This window comes from Podarcis tiliguerta (assembly GCF_965153285.1).
Source record: "Podarcis tiliguerta genome assembly, chromosome: 3".
Taxonomy (NCBI): Eukaryota; Metazoa; Chordata; class Lepidosauria; order Squamata; family Lacertidae; genus Podarcis; species Podarcis tiliguerta.
Genome location: NC_139536.1, coordinates 3,084,516 through 3,104,057, shown reverse-complemented (window position 1 = coordinate 3,104,057; position 19,542 = coordinate 3,084,516). Strand labels below are relative to the sequence as shown.

Here is a 19,542-nt window from a genome sequence, read left to right as displayed (position 1 = left end):
GGGAAGTTTTTAATCTGTGATATTTTACTGTATTTTTTGTTTCTATGGAAGCCGCCCAGAGTGGCTGGGGAGGCCCAGCCAGATGGGCGGGGTGCAAATAAATTATTATTATTATTATTATTATTATTATTATTATTATTATTATTATTATTATTATTATCTGTTGGGCTTTCTTAACCACCTGGGTTGTGTTTATTCCATGCTCTCAACTCCCTCCTCTGCCCATCTGCCTCCCCTCTTATGTCCTGCCTCCCATACACCACTGGGGCGTAAACAAGAATCCCATTGACATCCACAGAGCTTTATTACAAAGCCTAATTACTGTGGGGTGGTGATTTTTTAAAATTTTTGGCCTGTGTATGAGGCCACAGCGAACAAGGAGGTTTTACTATTCCTTCACCAGCTGCAATCTCCTCTAGGGAGTGTTGAATTTTGCAACTTTCCACTTCCTGAAATGAGGGGTGCTGTAACATGACTTGGGAATAAAAAGGATATTTCGGTTAAATTAATATAATTAAGTAATGCTCGGCAAGTAAAATGCGTGTGAAATTGCCTAGAAATCATTAAAAACGATGGCCAAGTACTTGCAGCCGTAGTGTTTATTAATATTGTTATTATTTAGCATCACCTGAAATGTTTAGGATTTCTGAAAGCGGTTTATGTGCTGCTTCATCAAACGTAAATGTACCAAACTAAATGTTGTCCAAGTACGAAAATAGCTGATTTGAATTCCTCACATTCCAAAATTAAGACACGTCGCTGAAGAAATTTGCAAAAATAAAAAGGCACACAATCTTCCCCTGCCCCCATCCTTATATATAATAATAGTAATTATTATCATCATTATATCCCTCCTTTTCCCCAGATCAAGACTAGTGGGGCAGGTCCAAGTGGCTCCCCCAACCCTCCAGATTTGGGGAGGGTGTAGGATGTGCTCAGGGTGAGGGGGAGAAAACCCCATTGCAGGTGGAAATCCTTGCACTAACGGGACTTATTCCTAATACAGTGGTGCCTCGCAAGACGAAAAGAATCCGTTCCGCGAGTCTCTTCATCTAGCGGTTTTTTCGTCTTGCGAAGCAAGCCCATTAGCGGATTAGCGCTATTAGCGGTTTAGCAGCTATTAGTGGCTATTAAAGGCTTAAGGGATTAGCGGATTAGCTGCTAAAAGGCTATTAGCAGCTTAGCGCCTTAGAAAAATGGGGTGGGGAGCGAAAAAAAATCTCAAGACTCGCAAGACATTTTCGTCTTGGGAAGCAAGCCCATAGAGAAATTCGTCCTGCGAAGCACCTCTGAAAATGGAAAACCCTTTCGTCTAGCGGGTTTTCCATCTTGTGAGGCATTTGTCTTGCGGGGCACCACTGTATTTAGTCACAACCTCCTTTCTTGCAATAGATTCAAAATACAAGAAAGGAGATTCTGGATAAACATTAGGAAGAACTATCTGACTTCTGTTCAACAGTGGAACAGACTCCCTCAGAAGGTGGTGGACCCTCCTTCACCTCTTGGACTACTGCCATGCACTCTACGTGGGGCTACCTTTGAAGGTGACCCGGAAACTGCAACTAATCCAGAATGCGGCAGCTAGACTGGTGATTGGGAGTGGCCACCGGGACCATATAACACCTATCCCGAAAGACCTGCGCTGGCTCCCAGTACGTTTGAAAGTGTTGGTGCTGACGTTTAAAGCCCTAAACGGCCTCGGCCCAGTATACTTGAAGGTGCGTCTCCAGCCCCATCGTTCTGCCCGGACACTAAGGTTCAGCTTTGGAGGCCTTCTACCGGTTCCCTCACTGTGAGAAGCGAGGTTACAGGGAACCAGGAAGAGGGCCTTCTCGGTGGTGGCGCCCGCCCCGTGGAATGCCCTCCCATCAGATGTCAAGGAAATAAACAACTATCTCATGTTTAGAAGACATCTGAAAGCAGCCCTGTTTAGGGAAGTTTTTAACATTTGATGTTTTGTTCTGTTTTTAATGTTCTGTTGAAAGCCGCCCAGAGTGGCTGGGGAAACCCAGCCAGATGGGCGGGGTAGAAATATTTAATTAGTTTTATTATAATAATTAATTAATTACTGGGAGCTTTCTAAACAGAAATCGGATGGCCATCTGCCAGGGATTCTTTAGCTGTGATTCCTGCACTGCAGTGGGTTGGATTGGATGACCTTTGGGGATCCCTTCCAACTCTACAGTTCTATGAACACTGCCCCCACCTTCGTACCTTTGCCCAGTGAGGTCTCCCTCCAACCTTCTTCATGATGCTCTCGTAGGCGAGCCAGTAGTCAAGGCGCGGGACGTCTTTTCCATAGGGCCTGAAAGGGATAAAAAAATAAGCCGAACTTGTTACTGGCACAAAAATGGAAACAACAGGAAATACCGACAATAGAAGATTGGAGGTCTAAGTTGCTAGATTACGCTGAATTAGATAAGATGACTGGAAAAATTAGATACCTAAGAGACCAAAAGTTTACAGAAAACTGGGGGAAATTTGTTAAATATCTGGAGAACGTAAGTGATGGTCAAATAACGCTAGAAGGTTTTAAAAGAGCACTGTGACATATGCGAGAGACATTGTTAAAAGGAATGAGAGAGAAAAAGATATAATTAATGACAATGGTAAAAAAGGAAATGCGGAAACTAATAGTGACTACGAAAGATTTACGGAAAAGCTGAAGGAAGTCCAAAATCAAAGACTTGGAAATTGAAATGTGAAATATGAAAATAATGTATGTTTTGTTTTGTTTTGTTGTAAATTAATAAAAATTATTTATATAAAAAAAAAAAAGCCGAACTTTACTCTCCGTTGTGGAACAACATAGCTGAGCTTCAGTTCTGATGGGCGCTGAATGGGAGTTCCATTGCTTGTCTCCAAATGTTTCCATTCTAGCTGGCCATTACAGGAATGCCAACCAAGGAAGAGTTTTTCCTCCTTGCCAAGCCCTTTTCCTTTTGGGGTCGTGCCTTTTAGATGTTAAGCCTGAGGACATCGGCTGCCCGATCGCTAATATTTTGCTTCTGCCTCATTGATGCACTGTTAGGCTTCTCTAGTCCAGCATCTGGTCCTCACAGCCACCAACCAGATGCCCGTGGGATGTCCACAAGAAGAATCCGGGCACAAGAGACCTCCTCTTGCTGCTGGTATTCAGAAGCGCTATTGCCTCTGACCGTGAAGGCAGAGAACAGCCATCACCGCTAGAGGCCACCAGTAGGCTTATCCTCCAATACCCATCAGGCAACCCAAATGGACCAACCTGGACCCGACTCCTCTTACCTGTACATGATGATGTTCATGTAGCAGCTGTCCCTTCGGAAGCAGGGGCTCAGCAAGATGTCGTCTCCCCGGGTGAAGCGCACTTCCACTGGGTAGTGGGCCACCACTTTGGGGTTGCTTTCCAGAACCCCCTTTAGCTCCAGCAGAGCCTCCTTCGTTTTCTCACTGTGAGGAGATTATACGAAAAGACCCAACACCGTGGATATGTTGTGCAAGGGGATTACACCCAAATGGGTGTAACGGTCAATGCCTCCCTCCCTTTCACAAGGAACTGCGGTAAACTGCCGGCATGGAGATTTGTGGCACCCAGGATGAAGGTTCTCCATCCCTGACTTAAGATCATTTTTTGGAACATCACTTTCTTCCCTTGGGAACTCTCCAAGGTCCTGAAGGAGACAGTCCCTGGTCCTCCCGTCGGAACCAGAGATGAGCCCCTATCCTTGCTCCAGATCAGCCCCCTTCCAGCATTGCTCATTGTCTTGCCTGCTATATATTAATAGCAAGACCCTGACTACCGAGTTAGTTAAATATATTGTTGCACGCCAACCCCAATCTCCAAGCGGTGAGAGATTCCCAGCACTTACCCAGGTTTTGTTTCCTTGGTCAGCACAGACTATGGTGTCTTTAGGATATTTGGTTTTATCTACACATACATAAGGACGCGGGTGGCGCTGTGGGTTAAACCACAGAGCCTAGGACTTGCCGATCAGAAGGTCGGCTGTTCAAATCCCCGCAACGGGGTGAGCTCCCGTTGCTCGGTCCCTGCTCCTGCCAACCTAGCAGTTCGAAAGCACGAAGTGCTAGTAGATAAATAAGTACTGCTCCATCAGGAAGGTAAACGGCTTTTCCGTGCGCTGCTCTGGTTCACCAGAAGCGGCTTAGTCATGCTGGCCACATGACCTGGAAGCTGTACGCCGGCTCCCTCGGCCAGTAAAGCAAGATGAGCGCCGCAACCCCAGAGTCGGCCACGACTGGACCTAATGGTCAGGGGTCCCTTTACCTTTACCCACCTGAGCCAAGGATGGAGGGGCTCACAGCATTGACACCCCAACAGATCTTGCTTCTCCATTGGCCACAGCTATGACTCCAGCACTAAGCAAGCAAGTCTCTGTGTTTCCAGCTTCCAGTTCATCTCACACCCCAAAACTCATGTTCTCCTACCTAGCAGCTAGGTGAGGGGGTAGAGGAAAGCCACCCCCCACCCCATTATCCCAAAGGGCCCCATCACTTAGTTATAGCAACCTGGCTCATCCTTTTGGGATGCTGATGAGGACATTTGAGTGGCCAGATAAGGTCATTGCCTAACAAAAAACCTGTCCAGCAACCTCCTTTTGTAGATTCTAATACTCCCTGGCTACAGGACCCCAAGGATTGGAAGACACTCAGGGCATCATCCAGACTGGCGCCCCAAACCCACAACATCATTCAAATTGGAGAGGCGACTACAACCTGAATTTCACATGTGAAAACCCACCCCACCCCTGATCATCCTGGAATCAGCCCTAGTCTTCCAACCCTCCGTATACAAGGTCAAATCAGCTTACATGGGGATGGCCCAATCCTGCACGTGCTGCTTGAAGCGGCACTCGTAGTTGAATATCTTGTAGCTCAAGTTGACGTTCTCCACTTTGCCGGTGAAGAGGAGCCAGAAGAAGAAGCGATTGATCCAGGGAACCAGGCAGGGCAGGAATGTGCTGATGGAGGAGGAAGAGGAGGAGAGGACAAGGTGGAAGTCAGAGGGGCAGAAATCCAAGGTTAGTGGGAATTCGGATACAGGGGACGTGGGCTGACCCTTCCTTCTCCCCCTTCGAGAGTAGCTGGGATGGTAGGCTATGGATTGTGCCTGAATATAAGAAACTAAGACGAGCTTCCTGAATCAGGCCATTGGTCAGCCAGAATCCTCTTCTCTCCTATAGTTTCCCGCAAGGCCTCTCCTCCTCCCAGAGGGAAGGGATTGTGAGTGGGAGGAGCTTCCCGCTGGGACAGGGAGGCGTGTTCAGCTCCCTGCTCCTGATTGCTCCTGCTGCTGCGGCCAAGCCTTCCAGCCGACCAATAGGGCTGGCTGGTGGGCGGGGCTAAATGCATTTAAACGTCCGCGGCAGCGCTCTGCTCCCAGTCTGTTCCTGCTTTCCTCGGATCTCCCGCCCTCCGTCCCTCTTAGGTCAGCTTCATTTGCGTATTGACCTTGCTATGGACTTTGGTTGGTCGCCTTGGTTGCCCAAGGGACCTGGTAGGACCTTTTTATCCATTTGGCAAATTGGCACCAGCCTCTTGGTTTTTTTGCCTACCTCGTAGCAACTCGTCACAACTTTCTGGTATTGGCGGTTAGGCATTGGAATATGGGTGCTGTGTTGGAGGATTGGGTATGGGCCATCATCTACCCCTCCTCTTATGGGTATTCCGTTAAAGGAATCCAACGGTCATGGATCCTGTCCGATGCCCTGCTGGTGGCTAGGGCCATGGCACGACCCCCGGTGACATCATGGGGGAGCTTCCAGTTGTATTTGCATGAACAAGCTCCTCCCATTGGTTGTTAACCCTGATATGACTCCCGGCTGTGCGGGGTGGAGTCTTGTATTGCCGTTTCATCCAATGCCTAAGCCAATTCTACTCACATGCTGTAACCAATAAAAGTTGTGGCCTAATTTTGCCCATTAATCTAAAATATTGTCTCTTTGTGTCTTATTATACTCCTATGCGGGTGGCGGGTCCTCGACTCACAATTGGTATTCAAAAGCATTTCTGTCTCTGACTATGGAGGCATGGCATAGCCAGAATGCCTACTGGCCACCGATAGCCCTCTCCTCCTCCACGAATTTGTCCTATCCTCTTTTAAAGCCATCTAGGTTGGTGGCCATCACTGACTCTTGTGGCAGGGAGTTCCAAAGTTTAACTATGTGATTTGATGGGAGCAGTGCCCTCTAGGATGAGGAGGGGCCTCAAGGGCATCCCACCTCCCCTTGCAGAAGCCCCCTGGCAAGGATGAGACCAAAGGCAGCTTTTTCCTCAGCAACTAGGGAGGTGAATCATCTACAAGCAGTAGCCTCTTTGCATGGACACAGACGGCGCGGCTAAGATGCTGTTGATACCAAAGCAAGGCCTTTGCTCTCACACAGCTTCTCCAGCAGAATGAATTCTATGTTGCTGCAGCAGCTCAGAGACAGGTGCTTTCAATTGCTTATCAAGTAGATTTTGTGCACACTCTACTGCAATAATCTTGGACCATCTAACATAGTTAACCTGTGGAACTCCCTCCCACAGGAGGGAATAATGTTTCTGAATCCAAGTTGCTGGAAACCACAGGAGGGGAGAGTTGCTCTAGGGCTGGTGAGAACAGGATGGTGGATTATATGCCTGATGCAGCTGGCTCTTATATTATTATGTTCAAAGACCCCTGACAGAGTAATGCATAAAAATCAATGTTTTCAAAACAATGACACTTCTCCTTCTTGCCTCAGTACAATGCTTGAAGCTTTAAACAGCCCACATTTATTGCATAAAATAAAACGCCACAGGAGTTTGACTTGCTGGTTCCTGGTGCCCCTTCCTATTGAGCCAATCTGTGGTTGCATCTTGCAGAAACAACCACCAACCAACAGTTATAAGGCCACTGGGGTAAAAGACTCCTGGATTTGTGGCTTTCTCTGCCAAACCAACGCCAGAGAGTGTGTCCTTACAGCTGCTGCCCACAAGATGGCAGAACAACTGCACACATCGCCCCCCCGCTAACTTGCTCTGGAATAATGGAAGGACCAGACAGAGTTTCCGACCAAGGGTGAGATTCTGAACGTAGGGTGTGCTTGTAAGTCAGCAAGCTTCATTTGCCAGCCTTTGGCCTTCAACCTCCCACCAAGCAGCTTCTTTGAAATCTGCGGTCCTTCCCACACGAATGCCTTGCCAAGGCACGCTGAATCTCACCTGACCCAAAGGAGGAACTCCAGCAGGTAGTATCCGATCACGTAGTCCCAAAACCAGCTGGCAGAGGAAGCGGGAGGCTGCAACGACATGCAAGACGGGAGAGATTCAGGCTACAGACATTGCCCAGCAGGGAAGATGTGGCCTTCAAAACCTTCGCCTAGATCAGTCCCCAGCCACGTAAGTTTATATCCCCCCCCTGCCCTGAGACTCCACTGATTTGGGTGGCGATGGTAAAACACACACACAACACAGACCTAGCAATGGGGATGGTGTTGGGTGTGATCCATGAAAGGCAGTCAAGTACAACATTCCTTGTTTTCCTAGAGTGGACATGCGAGGGAATGTTTGGTCCAGCCAGTCGAAACTTCCTGTTCCTCCTGGCTGGAGCATCCATCCTTTTGCATGTGATAGAAGGTGGGCGTGACCTCACCTGTCCAGGTAACAAAAGGACGAGTCACGCAGCACACTTCTCTCTCTTTTTGACTTCCTTCTTCGTTGGACCAGCTCTCAGCTAGCGGCAGCACTGGGATTATTCCCCCATATGGGGTAGATCCACATGTACATATCTGTAACTAAGTCTGCCTTCAGGAATCCAGCTGTGAACTGACGTGAGTAAACTCCTTTTATTGACTTTGAATAAGATTGTGGCATCTTTATTGTTTTAAGAGGGATTCAAGAGAACTTACCAGGAACATACAATTCAATCTGAGACAGACTGAATTGTATAATAGTGAGAGGCTCACACGAGCCTGCAACCAGCTATCTGCTGTGCATGTAAAAAAGGGGGGGGGGGAATGTAACTCTGCTAAGTAAAGGAACTTGCTAGCTCAAGTTAGGAAGGATATTAATAAACGATATATCCTCTCCTGCCACCCTGAACATTCCCACAGAGGGCAAGGCGGAGAGCTTAAAACTGCTCTCTGTGAGGAGATTACACCCCTCCCATATCCAAGACTCTCCTGAGGAGTCTGCTGATTCTACAGAGAGGAGGAGGCGTGTTCTGCTCTCTACATATTCTGCTCCAGCACCACATCAAAGAGTCGGTCAGTGAGTGAGTCGGTCAGTCAGTCAGGGAGAGAGACTGAGTGTTAGAGATTGTGTGTTTAGATAAGGTTGCTGCTAAGAGCAGCTGCAGACACTCAGTGCGGTTCAGCATTCTTTATGCTTAGACCTATTTAGCTCCGTATATAGTTGTATAATAGTTGTAGTTATAGAATAAAGAGAATATTCTACAGAGCTGCTCTCCGAGTTGTTTATATACTCTGCTGGACTCTGCTATACTCTGCTGTATGACGACTGTCTAGTTGGAGTGAATCCGGTGCTCACAACTCTAAGCTGTGGGTCCGCAGCACTTTGACCTGTTCCTGTGCAGAAGGTGGTCTCTGGAAGTGCTGCCCAGCTTGCCTAGCCCAGTCGGGGCTGAAGTGGATGAGTCCAGTTAGTCACACTGGCTCAAGGGCGATGCTGACACTCTGGTCAGCCCAGGGTCCTGATGAGGAACCAAATCTTCCCCTCTCTGGTCATCAGATTGATCCATTGATGAGCAGGGATGATCTGAATGGATCAGCTGTGCGGGATACTGCGCTTGTGTGTATTCATGTGGGGACAATCACACCCACCACTGTCAGGCAGCTCCAGGAAGACCCCCTATGCCAGGAGTAGGGATCCTTCTTAAGCCCTGGGGGTTGGGGGGCAGATATTTACTTTCCTCCATCCCTTGGACCAACAACCTGTCTGTCACCTGGCATCACTATGACATCATCTGATTGACAGGTGGGTGGTCCTATCCATCTATTGATCCTCTGATATCATCCCATCCAGCTGTTAAAGCTGTGTCTCAGGTTTGGTAAGGAGACACTAACTTAGCAGGGTTCAACTCCTACATGTCACCTGATGGATGGCTGTGCATGTTTCGATCCTGATTTCTGCAGAGAAAGCAGCCACCTCTCTGCGTACCAAACACCTGGTGTGACATATAATGTGAGGTGCAAGGCGGGTGGGCATTGTCTGGGCAAAACAGCCTTGCAGGCCAGATGAAGAGGCCTGGTGAGGCAATTTTGGCCTGTGGGCTGGAGGTTGCCCACCTCAGCACAGAGGCTGTTTATGCCTACTATTATTATTGTTATTATTATTATACCCCAGCCACTCTGGGCAGCTTCCAGCAGAATATAATGCATAATAAAATGTCAAACATTAAAAAAAAAACACTGCCCGATACAGGGCTGCCTTCAGATGTCTTCTAAAAGTTGTGTAGCCCTTTATCTCCTTGACATCTGATGGAGCATAGCGACCGGTGGAGTCATAACCCCTTCTTCCAATTCCTTCCACCCTCCAAAAAAGACTTTACACCCTTTCCACTGGCCACATGAGCATCGACTTACCTTGTTGGTGTGGTCTTGGTAGATGACGCTCACGTTCTCAGTGTGAGGGAACCAAAGGAAACGGAAATACTCAGATTTCTTCAGGTGGCTGTTGAGGTTGTCCAGCACCTGGAAGAGGGAAAAGGAGACAAGAGTGGATGGGCTGGAGGCTGAATGGAGGAAAGCACTGCTCAGGTGTCCTGTCCAGGCATGTTGCTCAACAGAACAGCATCTGCTTCCCTCCAGATGTTTTGGGACTACAATTCCCATCATCCCTGACCGCTGGTCCTGTTAGCTAGGGATGATGGGACTTGTAGTACCAAAACATCTGGAGGGCCAAGTATGGCCATGCCTGACCTAGATGGACCAAAGATCTGATTCAGCATATGGGAGCATCCCTAGGGAAAGTCATGTGTGTTGAAAAACTCAGTCCCGGGTGCAAAACTTGCAGCACCTCGAGAGAAAATGATTCCCAGTGTAATGGCCACATTAGGGGCTTTCAGTCTGGCTGACCCCATTCTGCAGAACAGCATCCATGCCAAAATACGAGAGGTGCCCCGCTTGGTGCAGTTTTGGGAAACTGAAATATATTCGGAGTCTTGTAGTGAATTCATGCTCTTTATTGCAGCTTGTTGAAGAACCATTTTATGAGGGTGAAAGAGGAGAGCGCAAAATATGGTCTGAAGCTCAACATCAAAAAAACCGAAGATCATGGCCACTGGGCCCATCACCTCCTGGCAAATAGAAGGGGAAGAAATGGAGGCAGTGAGAGATTTTACTTTTGGGGGCTCCATGATCACTGCAGATGGTAACAGCAGCCATGAAATTAAAAGACGCCTGCTCCTTGGGAGAAAAGCAATGACAAACCTAGACAGCATCTAGGTCTGTATAGTTAAAGCTATGGTTTTCCCAGTAGTGATGTATGGAAGTGAGAGCTGGACCATAAAGAAGGCTGATCGCCGAAGAATGGGTGCTTTTGAATTATGGTGCTGGAGGAGACTCTTGAGAGTCCCATGGACTGCAAGAAGATCAAACCTCTCCATTCTGAAGGAAATCAGCCCTGAGTGCTCACTGGAAGGACAGATCCTGAAGCTGAGGCTCCAAGACTTTGGCCTCCTCATGAGAAGAGAAGACTCCCTGGAAAAGACCCTGATGTTGGGAAAGATGGAGGGCACAAGGAGAAGGGGACGACAGAGGACGAGATGGTGGGACAGTGTTCTCGAAGCTACCAGCATGAGTTTGACCAAACTGCGGGAGGCAGTGAAAGACAGGAGTGCCTGGCGTGCTCTGGCCCAGGGGGTCACGAAGAGGTGGACATGACCAAATGACTAGACAACAACAACACTGCAGCTTGTAAAACAGTGACTGAATGGCCCCCCAAACCTCAGGATTTTATATACAGTCATACTTCATGTTACTTTTGCTTCATGTTATGTTCTTTCAGGTTACGTCCCACGGCGACCCGGAAGTACCGGAAAGGGTTACTTTTCGGGTTTTGCCGCTCACGCATATGCAGAAGTGCAAAATGATGTCACGTGCATGTGCAGAAGCGGCGAATCGCAACCTGCATGTGTGCAGACGTGCCACTGCGGGTTGCACTCTTTTCATGTTGCGAGCAGGTCTCCGGAATGGATCCCGTTCACAACCAGAGGTACCACTGTACACTATTTACACAATGAGTCCCGTCTGATTGGCTGATTCTGCTTCCCTCCTAGAGCCTGATTGGTCTTTTCCTGCAGGCCAATCCATTGTTGCATTCTACGATCCTACCAGCCTAATAGGCTGATTAACTTCCTCCTGGAGCCTGATTGGTCTTTTCCTGCAAGCCAATAATAATAATAATAATAATTTATTATTTGTACCCCGCCCATCTGGCTGGGTCTCCCAACAAAGATGAAAAAATACACTAAAATGTCACATATTAAAAACTTCCCTGAACAGGGCTGCCTTAAGATGTCTTCTGAATGTCAGGTAGTTGTTTATCACTTTGACATCTGATGGGAGGGCGTTCCACAGGGCGGGTGCCACTACCGAGAAGGCCCTTTGCCTGGTTCCCTGTAATTTGGCCTCTTGCAGTGAGGGAACCGCCAGAAGGCCCTCTGAGCTGGACCTCAGTGTCCAGGCTGGATGATGGAGGTGGAGACGCTCCTTCAGATATACTGGACCGAGGCCGTTTAGGGCTTTAAAGGTCAGCACCAACATTGTGCTCGGAAACGTACTGGGAGCCAATGTAGGTCTTTCAAGACCGGTGTTATGTGGTCTCGGCGGCCGCCCCCAGTCACCAGTCTAGCTGCCGCATTCTGGATTAGTTGTAGTTTCCAGATCACCTTCAAAGGTAGCCCCACCTAGAGTGCATTGCAGTAGTTCAAGCGGGAGATAACCAGAGCATGCACCACTCTGGCGAGACAGTCCGCAGGCAGGTAGGGTCTCAGCCTGCGTACCAGGTGGAGTTGGTAGACAGCTGCCCTGGATACAGATTTGACCTGGGCCTCCATGGACAGCTGTGAGTCCAAAATGACTCCCAGGCTGCGCACCTGGTCCTTCTGGGGCACAGTTACCCCATTCAGGACCAGGGAGTCCTCCACACCTGCCCGCCCCCTGTCCCCCAAAAACAGTACTTCTGTCACCAATCAGTTGCTGCATTCTAGGATCCTACTTGCCTATTGTTCTAGGATCCAAGCTTAGTAACATAACAGAAACAATGGAAGACGCCTTTGTTTGGCAAGCTTTTCCAGCAGGATGAAAAGAGAAAGTTAGATCTCTGAGGCTTTGGGCCTTTTTATTTGTATTGTTTTTAAACCAGAGGTGGATTTAGGGCAGCATGACTGGTTCCCCCGCCCTGGGCAATGATGACGTAGTGAACTGAGAAGAACAGAAGGCGAGAAACAGAGAGGAGTTAAATTTTCACCTTGCAAGGAGCGCTGCTTAAATTTGAAAAGACAAAGTCTGCCCCTGTTTAAATCTATCAGGGTTTTTTTTTTTTGGGGGGGGGGTGGATTCTGGTTATACCTATTTTCAGTTGTTTTTAGGGTATGACCTTGAAATTTATGTGAAAGGTGGTAACATAACAAGGAGAAGGAAGATGAAGGAGGGGGGAAGTTTGAAGAAAAAGCCCGATGCAGCGAAAACACCTTTCTGATTTATCGTTGCGCAGACCTTTGCGAACTAACATCCATTTCAACAGATGCACGACGCATTAAACTCAGCTGACAGGCATGGCAACGGCAGACAATGGGGCCAAACGGTCACGAAATGCAAAATCTTCAGTCTGTGGCAATTCTGCGCAAAGCTCAAATGTATTTGAAGACACACCGATTCAGAATTCAGAGTAGCAGTGATTGGAGGTACAACACAACCCTCCTAGCTTTTCATAGGTTACAGGTGGGGGCCCAAATTCGGCGACATGACGGCATCTTATTATGGAACGTTTCCTTCCAGGTTCTCACCTTGCAGAGTCCCAAAGTCCAGCGTCAGTAGCTGAAATGTTCTGATTTCTAGCCTCCATTTATTGGTTGGGGGAGGACAGGTTTGGTAGAGGCAACGGAGCTTTTTCATTCTGAGGAATTATCCCTTGCGGGGTGGTGATGGTTATTCTCGACTGCCGCTAACTTAGCAGCATCATTAAGAAGATGGAACTGCTTAAAGCTCGCTCTCTCCATCTTCCAAGCACCAACTTGAGACGCAGCCCACAGGCTCCTGGTGGATAGGCTGCTTTTGCTGTGATCCAAAGACTTTACTGCTCATTTCTCCCGCTCAGGCTTCCCCAACCTGGTGCCCTGAGCGCTCTCAGAAGGCAGAGGTCCAGCCCTGTCTTTTATTGGGGTGGGGGGTGGGGAACAGCAAGATCTGCGGCTCTGAACAACAACAACAACAACAATTTATTATTTATACCCCGCCCATCTGGCTGGGTTCCCCCAGCCACTCTGGGCGGCTTCCAACAAAACACTAAAATACAATAGCCTATTAAACATTAAAAGCTTCCCTAAACAGGGCTGCCTTCAGATACCTTCTAAAAGTTTGGTAGTTGTTTATATCTTTGACATCTGATGGGACGGCGTTCCACAGGGTGGGTGCCACCACCAAGAAGGCCCTCTGCCTGGTTCCCTGTAACTTGGCTTCTCGCAGCGAGGGAACCGCCAGAAGGCCCTCGGCGCTGGACCTCAGTGTCCGGGCTGAACGATGGAGGTGGAGACACTCCTTCAGATATACTGGGCCGAGGCCGTTTAGGGCTTTCAAGGTCAGCATCAACACTTTGAATTGTGCTCGGAAACGTAGTGGGAGCCAATGTAGGTCTTTCAAGACCGGTGTTATATGGTCTCGGCGGCCGCTCCCAGTCACCAGTCTAGCTGCCGCATTCTGGATTAGTTGTAGTTTCCGGGTCACCTTCAAAGGTAGCCCCACGTAGAACGCGGGAGATAACTAGAGCATGCACCACTCTGGCGAGACAGTCTGCGGGCAGGGAGGGTCTCAGCCTGCATACCAGATTGATCTGATAAACAGCTGCCCTGGACACAGAATTGACTGAAACAGAATTGACTGGACACGGAATTGAATGAAAAGCACCCAGGAGCCACGCCAGCTGCTGCAATTCATCCTCCATCATCACTCATTTCTCGCATGATATTCATCTGTATATTTGGGCATTGCCAGGACAGTTCACAGAAGGTGCATGTCGTAAGCAATGAAGGCATCGCCCGATGCAGCCCTAAGCTTTGCGGAAGAGCAACAGCTGGCTGGTGCCCGGAGCCCTGAGTCCAGAATTGCTCTCACTTTGCTGAGAGTGAAGCCATTTCTCTCTCTCAGCACTGAGCAGCTGTATACACTGGCTCCATCTTAAAAAGTTATGTTCAGGGAAGAAAGCAAAACATCAGTGCACATCGGTGCAATGGTCCATGCTAACGAATTTAATGCAGTTAAACGCAGCAAATTAGCAGCAGATCCACCTAATTTAAGAAGGCCAACGTCGCCCCAGCACGGGCTCCGGTTCCCAGTTACTTCATTATCCAGGCTGCTTCGCGGCCACGCTCTGTCCTCTGAAGAACTAATGGATCGACACGTGCCAATTATGGCTTCGCTTTTGCTGGTGGTGCAGAGTACATGTCGCAAACCCCCCCCCCCCATTTTGGATGAGATTTAGGTGGAGCGTTTGTCCCTCTCCTCATAGCACTAAGACTTGTGGGCATGCAATGAAGCTGGATGTCTGACTTCTTCATGCGGCGCACAGTTGGACTGTGGAACTCACTGCCACAGGAGGCAGGGATGCTCACCAACCTATATAGCTTTGAAAGAGGATTAGACAAAGCCATTGATGGTTACTAGACACAATGACTATAGTCTGCAGTGCTTATGAATCCCAGTTGCTCGAATCCTGTTTGTGGGTTTCCCTTTGGAGAATCTGTTTGACCCCTGTGAGGACAGGATGAAGGACATAATAATAATAATAATAATAATAATAATAATAATAATAATAATTTATTTATACCCCACCATGGTGTTCGAGGAGACTCTTGAGAGTCCCATGGACTGCAAGAACATCAAACCGATCTTTTCTGAAGGAAATCAGCCCTAAGTGCTCACTGGAAGGACAGATCCTGAAGCTGAGGCTCCAAGACTCTGGCCACCTCATGAGAAGAGAAGACTCCCTGGAAAAGACGCCGATGTTGGGAAAGATGGAGGGCACAAGGAGAAGGGGATGACAGAGGACGAGATGGTGGGACAGTGTTCTCGAAGCTACCAGCATGAGTTTGACCAAACTGCGGGAGGCAGTGGAAGACAGGAGTGCCTGGCGTGCTCTGGTCCAGGGGGTCACGAAGAGTCAGACACAACTAAACGACTAAACAACAACAGCAATCCCCAGGCAAAACTGGGCTCAGGGTGGCTAACATCAAATATACAGTGGTACCTCTGGTTGCAAACGGGATCCGTTCCGGAGCCCCATTCACAACCTGATCAGAACGCAACCCGCGTCTGTGCACACACGGGTAGCGATTCGCTGCTTCTGCGCATGCGTGTGGCGTCATTTTGCGCGTCTGCGCATGTGCGAGCAGCAAAACCTGGAGGTAACCCTTTCCAGTACTTCCGGGTCGCTGCGGGACGCAACCTGAAAAAACATATCATGAAGCAAACATAACAAGAGGTATGACTTTGTAACATATTACCATAAAATCAAGCAATCAATTAAAATACATCCTAAAATCAAATCAGAATCAAAGTGAAATGCAATCAGATGGCAACCCGCAAATTAGGGATGGGGACCGTAAATGCTCACCAGGCCTAACTGTTTATACTGATCTAATATGAGCCTGTGAGAAAAGTTGGGGAGGGGCCCAATTTCATGCAAGTTCTTATAAGGAGAAAGGGGGAGTCAGACTGGACCCCGATCAAAGGCCTGGCAGAACAGGTCTGTCTTGCAGGCTCTGCAGAAAGATGTCAGAGCCCACAGGGCCCTAGTCTTTTGTGATAGTGTTCCACTAGGATGGGGCCACAGCCGAAAAGGCCCTGGCCCTGGTCGAGGCCAGTCTAATCTCCTTGAGGCCCAGGGCCTCCAAGATGTTATTATTTGCAGACCATAAGGTCCTCCGTGGGGCATCCCAGGAGAGGCGGCCACAGCAGGGCTATTATTCTTGTGTTCTTATGTAAATCTGTGTTTCTTATATAAAGGGAGGAAAAGGGAGGAAAGGGAGGAAACCTTTGGCCACCAAATTGCATGGAGAAGTTGGTAAGGAATTGAGACCTGCTGAGATGGAACTTGGCTGTCAGAAGGGAGGGAAGGAAGAGGAGAGGCACAAATTGTCCCGCAGTTAAGTGGATTAAAATTGGATCGCAGGCTCCACAGCTGTTCTAGCAGCTGTGGTTTACATTCCCACCAGGTGCATCAAACCAACAGTAATTGCTGCACTCCCAACCCTCTGCCGCTTTAAATGTATGTTTTGAAAAATCACAAACATTCCTTCTGAGCCTAGCTTACCTTGCGGGGTGGCTCTGAACGAGTTTTTTTTTGGGGGGGGGAGAAAAGTGCTTTGGAAGGAAAGCAGAAATAACGATTTTGAAAAACCACAGGTGCTGGCACAGGGGCCGAGCGCCAAAAAGAATTGTTGCCATGATTCCCAGGCTGGAACGTACGAGCGAAGGCTGTCGAGTAAAAGATGGAGGTTCTCTTGAGGTTCCAGGAGTCGTTCTGCTCCAGGTGTGCCCTTTGAAAGCAAATCCACGGCTGGAGGCAGAAATGCGTCTGAATTTCAGTCTCTGGAAACCACAGGAGGGGAGATTGGCTTTGTGTGCGAATCCTGCCCACAGGCACCGGGTTGGCCACTGTGAGAACAGGATTGCTGGACGAGTTGGGCCACTGGCCTGATCCAACAGCCTCTTATCTTCTGCAGGGAAACCACCTGCCTCTGACCAGATGCAGAAATCCTTCCAGGAAAAAGACTTTTGCCTTGCAGCCGGCAGGATCCTTCACTGCCAAATATCGCTTTGGTAACCTCTAAGAAAAAAGCCTGTTATCTTTGTCCATGGAGTTTTCTTGGCAGGGATACTGGAGTGGCTTGCCGGTTCCTGCTCCAGGTTGATCACGTTTGGTCAAAACTCTCCACTATGACCTGTCCGCCTTGGGTGGCCCTGCACGGCATAGCTCATAGCTTCTCTGAGTTATTCAAGCCCCTTCGCCACGGCAAGGCAGTGATCCATGAAGGAGACAGCATCTTAAAAAGCAGAGACATCACCTTGCTGACAAAGGTCCGTATAGTTAAAGCTCTGGTTTTCCCAGCAGTGATGTATGGAAGTGAGAGCTGGACCACAAAGAAGGCTGATCGCCAAAGAATTGATGCTTTTGAATTCTGGTGCTGGAGGAGACTCTTGAGAGTCCCAGGGACTGCAAGAAGGTCAAACCATTCTGAAGGAAATCAGCCCTGAGTGCTCACTGGAAGGACAGATCCTGAAACTGAGGCTCCAAGACTTCGGCCACCTCATGAGAAGAGAAGACTCCCTGGGAAAAACCCTGATGTTGGGAAAGATGGAGGGCACAAGGAGAAGAGGACGCCAGAGGACAAATGGTGGGACAGTGTTCTCGAAGCTACCAGCATGAGTTTGACCAAACTGCGGGAGGCAGTAGAAGACAGGAGTGCCTGGCGTGCTCTGGTCCAGGGGGTCACAAAGAGTCGGACACAACTAAACAACAAACAACAACAAGTAAAAAGCAGTCACGGGAGAGAGAGAGAGAGAAGCAGGGTAGCCTTACATAAGCACTAATCTGTGGCAGAGAGTAGACCGAGGCTTCTTTCCACAATGTATATCCGCTGCCAGAGCTGAGGACATCTCCTCCCTTGGCATGAATATTTCAAGCCTCTCCGCGCTTGCTCGCTCCCTTCCACTTCGCTGGGCCCACCGACACAGAGACTGGGAAATGGGCCCTGACAGGCAGGATTAATGGGGAGATTAGCATTTACATGGCGCTTCCCTTCTCCGAACAAATCTGGTTCTGCTCCTTGGTGTTTACACGCCCCTCTCCTGCGCCAGAGAGGCCTGCGTTCTCTGCAGCCGCTTTGACGCTGGGGTTTGGGAAGACTCCTTGAATCTAAGAGGAAATCGAAGCAACTGAAGGCTGCTGGTTGCAAACAGAGAGTCCTGGAGCTACCGGCGTTGCAAAGATAATGAACTTTAAGATGAAAGGAAGGTTTGAGTCAGGGATGTCCCTGACGACACAGAACGCTTGAGAGCTAAGCCGCTCCTAAAGAAGACGAATTGGACAATTACTGCGCCCATTTATCATGCGGACGCTATCTTTCGTAATAGATGTTCCTTCTCTGCTTGAAGGTTGAAAAGGAATGTAGCAGCGAATGTGGAGAAGCAGGCAGTGGCCGACTTGTCTCATGGCTGCCTCCTGAGATGGGCATGAGTCACATGACCAGCCTGGTTTCCATTTTCTCCTCTGGGTCCAGCACAGAAGTCCAAACAGATTCGTCCAGGGTTATGGCAAGTGGGCAGAGTGGCAATTTGGCTGAGGCCACGGGACTAATGGTTTTCACCTCCCCAGGAAGAACAATGGTGGTTTTTTTTTTTTTTTTTTTTTTAAATAACAAGCCCTGATGGTTATTTGCCAGGGCACATAGAATAGAATTATAGAAGTGTAGGGTTAGAAGGGAACCTGGGGTCACCTAGGCCAAACCCTTGCAATGCTGGAATCACAGATAAAGGAATTCAAGACTGTAAGGATCAGGCTAAAGGATCTAGTCCAGCTTCCTCTTCTCATAGCGGCCCCAAAGATGCCCGAACTGCAAGCCCGTAAGCAGAGAGAGGGGGTCAGTGTGGTGTAGCGGTTAAGAGCGGTAGACTCGTAATCTGGGGAACCGGGTTCGCTTCCCCGCTCTTCCACATGCAGCTGCTGGGTGACCTTGGGCCAGTCACACTTCTCTGAAGTCTCTCTCTCTCTCTTTTTTAAAATAATATTTATTAAAAGTTTAATAGTTACAGAATAAAGAAAGAAGAAAAAAGGTACAATAAAAAAGAGAAACATAAAAATAGAAACAAATTAAAAACACATAAAACAACACCTCCACCCCACTAGAGAAAGAACAAAAACATTTAAAAACCCTTCCATTTTTTCACAATTCTATCCTTCAATGACTTATTTCCTCGACTTCCTCCCACCTCCCTTTTTTGTATTCCAGTTAATAATTAAGTCAGCAAATTCTTTCCATCTTTCACTGCTTCATTTTAACCTTATCTTCCCATCAACATCTTAAAGATTATCTATATTTCCATCTAATAAAGAAAAGAAAAAAAAAGACTCTTAAATCTTGAACCCTTAAATCTTAAAATCTTAAGTCCTAAATCCTTATCATATTTCAACTAAAGTCATATAAGTTCATTCCACCATCTCCCAACATTCCTTAATTATACAATATTATACTAAATATTATTTTGAAAATTTCCAATCTTCTTCCACCGTCTCTTCTCCCTGGTGTCGGATTTTGTCAGTCTTTTCTGTCCATTCTCTGAAGTC

The 19,542-nt window shown here is 48.2% G+C and overlaps 1 protein-coding gene and 1 long non-coding RNA gene across 2 annotated transcripts in view; one reads left to right on the top strand and one right to left on the bottom strand.

The window, feature by feature from the left end:
- Positions 1-19,542, top strand: part of LOC310674006 — a 190,579-nt gene that overhangs the window by 63,374 nt on the left and 107,663 nt on the right. The gene's annotated exons all lie outside the window — the stretch shown is intronic.
- LOC310673910 (L-gulonolactone oxidase-like) overlaps positions 1-19,542 on the bottom strand; it is a 47,823-nt gene that overhangs the window by 1,940 nt on the left and 26,341 nt on the right. Inside the window, exons 7-11 of the mRNA XM_083432730.1 lie at positions 9,564-9,671; positions 7,183-7,259; positions 4,809-4,958; positions 3,265-3,429; positions 2,215-2,305 (exon numbers count right to left, since the gene is read on the bottom strand). Of these exons, the coding sequence (XP_083288856.1) occupies positions 2,215-2,305; positions 3,265-3,429; positions 4,809-4,958; positions 7,183-7,259; positions 9,564-9,671 (591 nt within the window). The remainder of the gene's footprint in view (positions 1-2,214; positions 2,306-3,264; positions 3,430-4,808; positions 4,959-7,182; positions 7,260-9,563; positions 9,672-19,542) is intronic.